Source organism: Cololabis saira, chromosome 2 (assembly GCF_033807715.1).
Source record: "Cololabis saira isolate AMF1-May2022 chromosome 2, fColSai1.1, whole genome shotgun sequence".
Lineage (NCBI taxonomy): Eukaryota > Metazoa > Chordata > Actinopteri > Beloniformes > Belonidae > Cololabis > Cololabis saira.
Genome location: NC_084588.1, coordinates 35502235 through 35515411, shown reverse-complemented (window position 1 = coordinate 35515411; position 13177 = coordinate 35502235). Strand labels below are relative to the sequence as shown.

The 13177-nt window shown below is 38.5% G+C and overlaps 1 protein-coding gene across 1 annotated transcript in view; it reads left to right on the top strand.

Annotated features, from left to right (window-relative positions):
• LOC133463077 (CUB and sushi domain-containing protein 1-like) overlaps nucleotides 1–12238 on the top strand; it is a 604241-nt gene extending 592003 nt beyond the window's left edge. The window contains exons 71-75 of the mRNA XM_061744534.1: nucleotides 128–240; nucleotides 7004–7091; nucleotides 7324–7450; nucleotides 8887–8949; nucleotides 11999–12238. Coding sequence (XP_061600518.1) covers nucleotides 128–240; nucleotides 7004–7091; nucleotides 7324–7450; nucleotides 8887–8949; nucleotides 11999–12158 — 551 coding nt within the window. The 3' untranslated portion in view covers nucleotides 12159–12238. The remainder of the gene's footprint in view (nucleotides 1–127; nucleotides 241–7003; nucleotides 7092–7323; nucleotides 7451–8886; nucleotides 8950–11998) is intronic.
• The last annotated feature ends 939 nt before the right edge of the window (nucleotides 12239–13177 follow it).

The following is a 13177-nucleotide window of genomic DNA, read 5'->3' as shown; positions in this document are numbered from 1 at the left end:
TGATTCTCACTGCCATGGCAAATTCTAACACGAATTACATGTTAATTTGCTGGTGATTTATATGGTGTGTTGACACTAATCCAAATATTTGCATATATATTTCTAATCTCTGTCTGAATCTTTTTAGGTACCTATAAATCAGAGGAAAACCAGCTGCTGTTGAAGGTCTACCATGTGAAGGGGCCAACAGAACATTACTACAGCAAGTTTAAAAACGACAACTGGGCTATGGATGGATATGTAAGAAAAACCTCTCATCACTTGTGTTTTAATTAACACTTTTGTTCTTTTCTTTTTTTTTTTTAAACAAATCTCACTTAATATGCAAAAATATCAGTATTCATTTGGATTATTTAAAAGCACCTCAGCTGTAAAACAGGATATGAAGGAATCCCAAGAGTAAATAAATGATTTTGAATGGCTGCGTGGCCCAGCTCAGCAAGTCCAGCTGAATTCTCCATTAAAAGCAAGGCAAGGTTATTTCTACAGTACATTTCGGCAACAAGGCAATTCAAGGTGCTTTACATGATAAAAAAAAATGTTTAAGTAAAGAGGAAAAGAAAAAAATAAGAGCTAAAGTGCAGTGACAGCATAAAGAAAAATTAGACTTAAGAGTTACAGTTTAGTACTGAAATTAACATTTTTAAATGTGAATTCAGTCAAAGCCAGTTGTAAACAAATTCGGTTTTTGACCTTTTATTTAAGGGAACTGAGAGTTTCAGCGTTTCTGCAGTTTTCTGGAACTTTGTTTCAGATCTGTGGAGCAAAAAAGCTGAATGCTGCTGAATGCTGCTTCTCCGTGTTTCATCCCAGCCTTTCATTTTCTATACTCGGTTAATTCATCATAGGGCAGTCGATAAAATACTTGAAATTTCCAACTTTCAACTCTAAAGGTTTATTGGAAAATATTAAAGGACCTCTATTACTTGGTTACAAAACCATATATGGTAACTTGCCCTATTAATGGGCTATTCTAGCTGACATCAGGCTGGGATGCACCTGAACGTGTCACCAGTCCATCCCAGGGCCAAACATTTACATCCATCCATTACCTATATACCCCTATATACCTATATATCTGGAGAGTGGAGCCTATCACCCTCACTGTTACATACAATCCAGAATCAATCAATCCAACATGTTTGTTTTTAGACTGTGGAAAAACCCACACAAATATGTACTCCACAAAGAAATACCACAGCATAGACTCAAAGCACGAATGTTCTTATTGTAAGCTGACAGTGCCAGTCATGGTTTAGGAGAAATGCTTCTTTGTTTTCTAATATTCAGCTTAATTCCCAAAAGGGACATATTTTGGAAATGATCCCTTTTGTCAGGCTTGAGCATTAAAGTTTTTACGTCATCTAGCAGACGATAAAAATATTTGTATTAAACCACCTAGTCTGTGTTGAGTGTGCTGGACCAGTTAGGACAAATTGGAGAGATTTAGCTGTTCAGATTTTGGTCGTGTTTCTTCATCACAACGGGACTACTGATAACAGAGCCAAACAATTCCAAAGATCCACCACATGATTGTCTTCATGAACAGCAGTTAATAGATGTATCATGTCCAAAACTGGAAGGCATTGGAAGTGCTCAGTGGTTGGCTGTACAGACCAAGACAAAATGTTGCATCTCCTGCCATCAACAGATGAGCAAAAAGCCCCGTGGAATAATTTTATAAAAATATTTTTAAAGGAAAATTCAGTGGCCAAAAACCTAGTGGTTTTCTCACACCTCTTTTAGTAGGGCTTCATCAACCTGGGGCAATACAAAGCTGGACTGAAAACGAAACATATTTTAAAAAAGGGATCAGGGCCAACTGTTCATGACTAATCCACAGAGTATGATAATGCTTTTTTTTGTTATCTTTGTTTTTATATTTAACTTAATATGGTGTATTTCTTTGGTCATTTAGCACAGGCTACCACCAGATGGGATGCCCTTGTAAAGTTTACGGTGTTGTAGCTGGTTCCCTCTAAAAAGAATAGATGGTAGCGGACAGGGTCATGTCTATCCCATTTCAGCTCACTCCATTGGGGAGAGGGACATACAAAGAAATACTGCTGGTCTGGAAAGAGCAGGTTATACGGGGTGAAACAGAATCCATAAGAAATTATCCTAAGGGGTGTTTTGAGCAATATGTGGCGAAAACGCAGAATTGTTTTAATTTTGTGAAAAAAGGTAAAATATTTCACCTTTAAAATTGTGTTAATGTACCGGTATATAAAATCATCACCATCACAATATGTTACTTGAATTCATTGGAATTCTAAAACCTTAACAAATATTAACTACTCAGAGAAAGAAGTATTTTTTCTGTAATCTATGATCTGTTAAATATTGAATAGTTGCATGTTGTCACTCGAAAGAAAGTGGATGCATGCTGAATCTAATCGCCATTAATCATCAACATTCTTCCCTGACTAATGGACACAAGAGGACAGATACTCCATTAACTCCACCCTCTGAGAAAGTTTTAGACTCTGAAAGCAAAATAATGATGCTTTCAGAAACATCACTTTTTACACACAGACACACAAAAAAACCCAACTAAAAAACACATCAAATCAATATTTGATGTTTAAAACAGAACAGGTTCTCCCAGGCATGCGTGTGCAAGGTTTTCAAGGTGCTGACAGGTAATTTGTTCCAAGAATAATTCCTTTGTTAACTTGGGCTGTCACAGTTGTTCTGTCTCTATACTGAATCCCTGTCAAACTTCATGATGGTGTGATCAGGGCACTGTGGGCTTTCCCATATGTTGCAAAACATTCCTTTTCTTGGTGTTGCTGAGGGTTGTTTATGATCCTGGCTGTATTTTTGGAAGCTGACATGCTGCTGAATGACTCTGGTCAGGTCAGACCCCAGGAGAAGGTATTGCATGATGGATCACAGCTAACATGGGAGCAGTAAATAATTGTGGGCTTGGATTCAGATACAAAGTGTTAAAAGAAACAATAGACATACCAGTACTGTCCATGCACACTAAGATTTTAGAATGTTTTTATTAATTCATAAAAGGAAAAAGAATCAAGGCATAAAAACAAAATAAAAACTTCATGATTCTCCAGGGTTTTCTTTATTTGTTTTTTTTTTTTTTTTAATCTGAAAGGTATTTTTGCAAGGATTTTTACTTTGTATGTCTGTGTGTGTGGTCCTTTGGGGGTTTATTCTGTTAGATGTTGATTGTAAAAGGTTAGCATGAGGCTCTGAATAAACAGTCCCTTTTCCAATTCTTTTATTAAAGATTTAATTTGCACCTGCTAACAGTAATTACCGTATTTTCTGGACTATAAGCCGCTACTTTTTTCATAGGTTTTCAACCATGCAGTTTATACAAAGGTGCAGCTATTCTGTGGATTTTTCTTCCTAAATAAAAACTAAGACAAAATAAAGGCAAAGAAGAATACGCTACTGCTTCTTTAGCAGATAGAAGTAGGTAGAAGCAGATTTCAAACAGATAAATAGATAAATAAATAGCGGTTATTTTCTCTTGGTTCTGTCCCGTTTTAATCAGCAAAGTTGCTGCCGTGTTAAAAGACACTGTTAGGAAAGGATCTATTTAGGTACAAACGTGTACATCATTTACAGTTCAAAATCCTTCTGTACATGTAGTAAATATCTAATCTAACAACATAAATATCTGCGGCTTGCATATCTTTTTTTTAAATAGAGCGGATGCGGCTTGTATGCAGGTATACGGTATATAGGTTTTCAACCAACTCGTAATCAGTATTGGTGTTTACATGGCCGTGCTCAACCGGTTTATTGCTAATATTCCAGTTAGAAAAGGGTTATTGACTCCATGTAAACGTAGTCAGTGCTGGTGCTAGAGCCAGTTCCAAACACGTTCTACAACAAACTGGCTTGCTTTTCCGATGGCTGGACAGCACTGGAGAGCTAGGTCCCTACAGTATGTTCATTACGTCACCAAAGCGGAAGCAGGAAATCTGTAAAATGAGTACAAAATCCCTCAGAACAACAACAATGGAAAACTAATTTTGTGGAACCTACATATGCTGATCCTGACCCTACAAATCTTGTCTGGAGTCTGGAATTATTGATGGTTCTTGCATCTGGCCCAGCAAGGTTTTGGGTCCAGCCTAGCACCAGTTTTGTCCATGTTGCCAGGAAATAGCCACATGCATGTTTTCGAGTAAGCATCGTCTGGCCCTTATCCGATATGAGTACAAAAATGTATTATTGTTTGTTTTTTTTTAAAGCTCAAGGTTACTCTGCGGTCTGTATCTCGTAAGGTAATGATTCAAATTTAAAGGAGCTTGAGGCTCCTTTTAAGAAATGAGACTCTCTAGCGCTACCCTTCACCAAGACGGCCGTTGGGGGTACTGCAGCCAACAGTGAAGCCGGCACGGGAGAACGGGGAGAACGCGCATGCAGCGTCATGTGACGTCACATCCGCAGCCCAGAGCGGGAAATTCGGGACCGAATTGCAGCACATTTTGCAGCACACAGCCTGTTCAAGGCAACGGAGAGATACGCTAGAGGGCTCATTATTTTGGGTTTGGAACGCTTCATCTGACATTATTACTAGAAAACTTAAAACATATACACATTTTTTTCATAAATTCTGCCTCAATCCGGCCTCAAGCTCCTTTAACCGAATGTCTTCACCCAAATTTATGAAAATTTCATCTATAGGGGGCGCTACAGCTCATCCATATGGATGTAATATCATTATCCGATGAACTGATGGGCAGTGAATTCTGAGATTTTGCACGCATATACAACGTTACAAATGCCTGCAAGATGCCCCAGATCTTATTGGATAAAGGAATTCAACCATGGAATAGGGTTGCTGCATGGAATGAAAAAATAAACAAAAAGATCTGAACATGACCATTGTGCATTCCACACCTCTCAGTAAAGACACAACAAGACGCCGACTTGCAAGCGTCTTATAGGGATTTCTCCATGGAGACAAACTGCCTGTCAGTCATAGTACAAGCAGTAAAAGAATAAATGAGCCTTCTTGTCACCATAAGAGTCACAGGCGTGTAGCTGACACTCCAGAAAGTTAATGCTCTCACTAAGAAATTGTTCCAGCGTGGTACTCTCTATGGGACACAAACCCGGGGCACAGTTATTGCAGAGCGGTTGCACATTTGCTCTGCGTATTCATCAGTTCTGTAAGATGTGCATAAATTGTATTATCTATCTTTACACTGTGAATGGTTTGAATCTGTCACCTTCACGTTTGAAACAAACTGTGTCTAATAGAAAATAAAAACAGAAAGTCAGTGTCATGTGAACACACTTCAGGGTAACATTTAAACTTCACGAGCAACATTCATGAAGGTGTGGGTGTACGGATGGGGGTGGGCGATAAGGAGGCAGGGCATGGGAGCTGAAAAGGCTGCTTGCGCAAGATGGTAGCAGACGTGCAGCAAAACAGGGAAGAAGGAAGTAAATGAAAGATGACACAGACATTGTGGTTGACACAGTGTATGATGTTCCGTATTGATATTTCAATTTCCATATAAGACAAGGTGGGGGGGGGGGGCATTGAGCAGGTGGAGACAAGATGGGGAATAAGGAGAGATAAAGCCGATAAGGGGAAGTGAGAGGGTGTTTTTTTTATCAAATATAGACAGCACATTGCAAAGTCCTAAAAGAAAATAACTGTTTATTGAATTTACCAAATGATTACAGTTTGTGTTGTGTTAGTGTAGAAGTAAACAACACAGATTCACTATGATTTTTTTTTTTATATTTATTTCATGTTTATTCAACCTGGAAAAAAGGCCTGATGGATAAGAAAAGAGATTTGACTTTCTGGCAGAAACCGACTTCAGCTCCATTTGCAAAACTTACACACAAATAAGCATTTAATGTAGATAAAGACATACACAATATTTTTTTTACGTATTCAAAATGAATAGTAAAGTACAGAGGATTTGTACTGAACTAATTTTGACATCACAATCATAACTGGTTGTAGTCATCTGCACAGAAAATTACACATTCTGCTCCTAAAATGTTTGAACTCTGCAACCACACCTTTCACTAGTGGGTGGAGATACAGTAGATATGACTATTCTCTCTTCAGCTGCACTTTCTAGTATTCTGCACCTTATCCCCACAATATAACCTATTATTATTACCTGGGGCAGTTTGGCAACCTGTCCAGAGTGTACCCCATGTCCTTTCACCCAAGGAGAGCTGGAATAGTCTCCAGCTGACCCTTGACCTTGAAGAGGATCAAGGAGGTATAGAAAATAGATGGATGGGTGGGTATAGATGATGAGTAGATTGTGATTGTTGTTATTAAACATTTATTTAACCTAAACAATTTATTGAGATCCAGGAAAAAAATGTCTGCCTTTAAATCAGAGATCAAATTCTTAAATGTTGATCTTTTTTCAAACAGACCAGAAGCTGATTTCATGGGAAGGCAGCAAGCAGCCTTTGAATGCCTTTATACCTAAATCTTAACAACCCTTGGAAAATGAGAGCAGGAACAGATCTCAAGAACCAAGCACATAACTTCCTGAGCTGCCTTGAGTAATGAGAGAATATGTATATGATGGGAAGACTCCAAGAATAGCCTCGTAAATAAAAACATACCAGTGATGGATTGGATGAGTGGACAGGGCCGACCATCCAACTCCAGCATACAAACAACAAACAGCGACGAGTGAGAGATTTAGAATTCGTGATAAACCTCCGAGCTCCATGATAAAATATACACTGTGCATTATAAGCAACAAGAGGGTGCACGCATGTAAATCACACTACCATAATCCAACACAGTCATAAAAGTGGCATCTACAAACTTTTATTGCCCTTAAATGGAAGGCGTGATTTAATTCTGAAATAAAATAAACAATCCTTTAATGGTGGAAAGACATAAACATTATCTTCCACTGTCACTGCAAGAGGCTATCAAATTACATTAATTAAACAAGGAATCAGCCAGCATGAGCCATGGTTTATTCCAGATAAGTTATGACCCTTTAATCTCAACCCCTTTTGTTCTCAGGTTACCGCAGAGTCGGACCAGAAGACCTTCGTCTACCAGGGGCACATTCACAGTAAAGATTTTGGCAAATTCCATCTGACAAGACAAGGTCAGTCTGTCTGCAGCATCAGTGTCAACACGCTGTAACGTTTGCAAATCAACATATGGAATATGTTCGATTTTTCTTTTTTTTTTTTTTTATCAATGTGAAGATAGTAGTTGTGACGTAAATTTATTTTTAAAACAAACAAAAAGGAGAGAATACAGACTAGCAGTGCTGGAAGCTTTTCTAACACACGATGAGTTTGAGTTGATTGCTTTACCTGCATGTGTGACTCCAGGTCCTGTAACCACAGCAGTGGACCCGTCTAACCACTACACCAACAGCAGCTCTGTGGCAGCAGCAATCTTGGTTCCGTTCTTTGCCCTCATCCTCTCTGGATTTGCCTTCTACCTCTACAAGCACAGGTGAGTTATATTCCTCCGAGGCAATCTATCAGAGAAGAACACACAAGCAATGCTAAGCTGCTGTTCGCTCTCACTAGATTTGATGCCTGAGCCAAAACTAATATCAAAGGAAATTAGGCAAAAAAAGCAAGTAAAAATTGTTTCTAATTTTCTTTGTGAGTTGATCTTCTCCACGTTCACTTGAGCAGTTTACGCTGCAATTTTACAAATTGTGAGGTGGAATATGATCCAACTGCACTGAAGACCAGGTTGAAAGAGAAGAGATGCTACAGAGGCAAGGTCCTTCAGAAGGCAAAAAATTTAAACATTTAAGATTTAAAACCCCATTGCCTTTTTCTGCAAATGTTTCTTAATATTTTTTCATCTAATTTATATTGAGGGGTTTATTTACCTGTTGTCATGTGCGGTGCAAAAGGCAACAGGTCCCCAGATTCTGCCACCAGCACCAGTGAAAATGCTGTAGTTAGCATAACACAACATTCAATTCAAAGTAAAGTTACTTTGCCACCACCACTCAGTGTTGCTTTATTATTTTATACTTGGAAGTTAACCGTATGTAAGTTAAGTAAGTGAATTTTATATTATATAGCACCTTTCACAGACAACGGAATGTCACAAGGTGCTTCACAAAAAATAAAACATCAATAATAACACAAATAAAACACTACAATAAAAGTAGAAATACGATTAAAAACAAGACAATACTGATAAAAGCTCCTAGCATAAAAGTACATGAAATCAACATGGTGCTCATAATACAACCCTCTCACTACTAATGTTTAAAAGTTTGGAGAAACAGGTGGGTTTTAAGTTTGTTCTTAAAAGCATCGATGGCCAGTAATGATGCTATTGGATCAAAGTCTTCTTGTTCAGGGAGGTTGACACTAAACTTAGACTTAAACTAAACAACTTGTAACATCAGTACCATATTTAAATGAGTTATTGATTAAAACATTTTCTTTTTTTTTTGTAAATGCACTAATTTCTAACTGATCAGAAGAAGGGGTTGTTTATATTTTAGACACCTAAAATTGTGATCATGGCTTTAAATCTGTGTACACCTTGAAAGTGAAATTAGACTGACTTCAGATATTATTGTTGTAATGATGTAACAAAAGTGATCTTTGTGCTTCTAACTTAAGACATGAGATTCTAAACACAAGGATTTTCAGACTTTTGAACCTGAAAAGAAATGTTCAGTCATATCGTGTAATGAACACTAATGTGTTGGCTTGTCATTTATTACAACTCTGTGCTAGAGTTTCGTGTGTTAACTGAGACTTGTAGTGTTCAGACCAAATTATGTTATTGAAGAAAACCAACTTTTAAAGTAGAATCATCCTGTTACCAAAGTGATTTGATGCGCACTGCACTATTTGCGATTTCGCAGTGTGCAATGCTAGTTGATGTACATTAAAGTTGATGGTTGTATGCAGGGCATTGTCTGCTGACAGAGATGACAATGAGAGACCAAAAGACACCTGGGGGCCTGGCGGCAGGTAAGACTGGCACCTGTCATCCATCTGGTTCAAAGAGTAACCAGACCTCCGCCCGCCGCCACATCCTCCGTCAAGCTTGCCATCTTTTGTTTTTAGTTTTAAAATCTTTTTGTCATGCTGCTTAGTAAGGCTGCACAGTAACAAAAAAAAGACAATTTCAGAATTTTAAAATGTCATATGATCTTAGAATAAAGCTGTAAAGTGTGAATTAAACTAATCACCATGTGAGAGTAATTGGAACGTGGAAACTCCTCGGATCAGTTAATAGTAATTGAGATGATATTTATACTCAAGAATAAAATCATCATGCAGCATTTTAAAGCAGTGCAGCCCTACTGGCCCAAAACAGCAGTCATAAAGCTATGCAAAGAGCATTTTATTTTGTCTTTGATGTCATTGTCATCTCTCTGTCAGCATACTATCATCAAGAACAATTTTTTGAGTCACTGAAGCAAGTCACAGTGCAGGTTTACCTCCGTGAATTGTAGTTATTTAGAATCCTGTTTCTAGTGCCACTTATATCTTGCATTAGTTTCATCCACAGTTAACATATAGACCAACATAATGCCTAGCCAACAGAAGTGGAAATGAATCCTTCACATACTGATGGAAAGATTAATCTTAAATGAGACACTAATAGAAAGGTGCATGTGTGTTTATTTGTGTGTCTGCACTGCAGTTTTTCTTGCTGTGGCCCATATGTCTGTGGAGTATCTATAATACTGTCAAAGCAATTATGTGTACCGTTTTTCATTCGACCAATAAAATGAAACTATTGCACCCACAGCCACGAACGGTGCAGTGATTTAAGCTACTGCCACGCAGGGAGGTCTGCGGTGTGTGTTGGGGTGTGCAGTTTTGTAAAGTAATGGGTTGAACATGTAGGGTAGGCTTAGTGGCTCCCCAGGGTTGGATTTCTACCAGTGCTCACACAGACACACTCACGCACGTACACTCTTAATGAGGTCAGAATCAAACAGCAGCAGCACTCCTCCCTGCTAATAGTTCCACAGGGTTTGGGAGTAAGTGATTATATCTAACTGGATTAAAGGAACAGATTATCCAAAAATGTAATCTGCAGCAAACAGACAAATTTGGAGGGGTTAGTCATATTTCACAGTGTATCCGTTTGTACCCCTGCAGTAAATTTCCTAAAAGAACCTCATTCAGGCATTCTGATTGGTAATACATATTTCGAAACGCAACCATGGCTGATGGTAAGCTGCATGTACGCACTCGTGTGAGACCGGTAGATAGGTGCTGGGCAGGGAAACTGCTGAAGCAACCAATTATGGCATGCTTCCACTGAATCCAAATTTTCTCTTCAAAATTGTACTTTTTTTGAATCAGTAGCTTGAATTGTGAAGTGATGCTGTAAGCTGACATTTCTAATGTGATAGTTTACAGGAGGGAATATTTTTAACGTACATTTATTGAGAAAACATTTGTTTAGTATTTCGTTGTATAACTACAGATAAGGACAAATGTTTTGATAATATTGTTTGCCTTTAATTTGTGGTCCAATAGAACAAACCTTTTGAGGCAATCAAGCGTTTTCTCTCATTTCAAATTATTTCAGTGAATATTGTAGGTTTTTTCTTTGTTAACAGGATACCAACAAATTTATCCCTGTGTATATAGGCCAAAGATAAATTTGGACCATAATACTTTAATTGTTAATTTATAACTTTAAGCTTATGAACTGTGTCTTTTTATGCACGAGTTGTTCTGGGAAATAATGCTGTCCCGTAATTCTTGAACTAATTTATGTCCCTAAACACCTGGGAAACTGGAGGTGCACAACGCCATGCAAATTAACATGCAGTGGCATGCAAAGGCTTTTTGTGAATAAATAAGTAAAAGATGGCCTTATTTCCAAAAGGCACAAAGTCAAAGTTACCAAGTTTCTTGTTGTTTTTATTTATTTTCATCTTTCACACCTAACAAATAGAGAAAGGGCCTAGAATAAGGCAACTTCCTTTACCCATACTAGGTAATGCGCTTTTAGGTTAAGTGTGTACTTTTGAATCTTTTAGTTCTTAATAGTTTTTAGTATTTCCACCCTCGAGCTTAATAGATGAAGAGGCACTCTTTTTTTCATACTTTTTCAAATAAAACACTGCTTCTTGTGAGTACACAGTTCTGTTTTGACTTGATTTTTACACCTAATAGTTCAGTAGACTCGGTACAACTGGGACTCGGGTCGAGTTTCAACAGTCAGCTGGTCCGAGTCTGCTTTCACAATGCCTCTTGTGAAACGAACCAAACCCAATTACCGTATCCCCTTCTCGCCTGCGCTGATGCAGCTCCAACAATTACTGTAGGAGACGACAAGATGCAGAAAAATAAATAAAATAAACTCGCATCTATTGGTTAATGCAGTGCTACCTCCTCACTAGTTAGTAACTTCATTTTTCTTGTAAGTGCTTACCAAGTGCCAGCCATCTAACTTCCTGGTTGTAAGGGAAATAAAGTTACATTTTTATCTCTCTTTTGGAGATCAGGCTATCTGCTAATACGTTTGCAATAATAGCAGCCGAACTGTCAATTTAGGGAAACTAAAAGTGAATCAGAAAAACATTTATAACTCTCCTGTCCTGGAAGCTGCACCAAACAGCCATGAGAACATGACCACCTGCTCAATACTGAGTAGGCCCTCCTAGTGTTCCCATAAGCTTGCTTCTCACAGAAGCAATCAGCTCTCATCAGATTGGTAGCTGGGGCGTTTAGAGACCAAATGAACTCCTCAGACTCATTACTGTGTCTTTTGAGCACTTAAAGGAAAAAAAAAAAAATCTGAAAATGTTTTAGGTAGGTGGCAATTACCGAAATGCAAATCCCAGATACAGGCTTCCCTGCAGAACATTGTATTTAAAAAAAAAAGATCGGCAGTGTTTACTCATAACATGATTTTCTTGTCAATGTATGTGTCAGAGGTCAGTGGACTTGTGGTTTTACACACTTGCCTTTTCTAAATATGTAATAAGCTTTAATTGAAAAACATATATGTAATCATAAATGCAATGTTGCTTTTCTCTTTATCTTTCAGGACACGTCCAAAGGTCCAGTTCAATGGCTATGTTGGTCATGAGAGCTCCAATGGTCAGGCATCATTTGAAAATCCGATGTATGACACAAACATGAAGCCCACCGAGGCTAAGGCAGTTCGATTTGATACCACACTGAACACAGTCTGCACTGTGGTGTAGTCCAGCAAACCTGCCACTACCTGTAAAGTGGTTCAGGCCAACCTCCATGTGGCAGTCTGCAGTGTGGTCTGGTGGAACAAAAAAGAGAGAAAAAAGAACAACTTAGGATTTGGACTTGTCACCTTGAGCAGCGTTTGTGTAGCATGCTGGTTCCCTGTCAGCGTACTTCGCACACTGATGCAGCTCTACTCCACTTCCTCCTCGAACAATGGTATTACTCATCTCTCGTCTGACAGAGGAAAACAGAGAAATAAGTGGAAACCAGTAAACAAGGGGGGTAGACAATGATGTCATCAAATAACAGAGTCTGTTGTTCAGGAAATCGATTCTTGGACTAGAGTTATTTTTAACCACTATTGCAATTACAGCAGCAAGGAAAAACCCACGTAGATGGTATAATTACTTGAGCTCCCTCCAAGAGCATGTTGGTCCAGTTCTTTTGTCGACTTATAATTAAATGTGAGCCCCCACCTCATAGGAGGGGCTCTCTATGGCTACGGTCATATGGCCCTTCAGCATTTCTTCCAGCTTGACAGCAGTGTATCCCAAACAAACATCATGCCCCTATCTCAAATTTTGCACAGATGGTTACGCGTTCCCCTGCTGTAGACAAGGCACGGTTTGACCATTGTCAGGTTGAATCCATAGGGGGAAAACGGGTTGTTCCACCCTTTCGCCCCTTCCAGACATCAGATGGTTCACATATGTAGACATAAAGCATCACTGGTGCTGGATAAAATCCTCTGGATTTCCATCTCTCTGGACTTGGCAGGACTAGACTCTCCGACTCGATGACAGTTTACAGATTCTGTTTTGGTTATAAAGACTGCTGTGACATTAACAAACAAATGCAGTCAATACATAAAGATGAGATGAATCAGATAAATTCCCTACAATTAAATTGCTAACAATAATTAGGACTGAGTGTTGACTTTATGCCAAACCATCAGGGTTAAATGAAAGTTGCTCATGTTTTGAATGTTTTTGCCTACTTAGAGAGCTAAATGAGTTATATTATT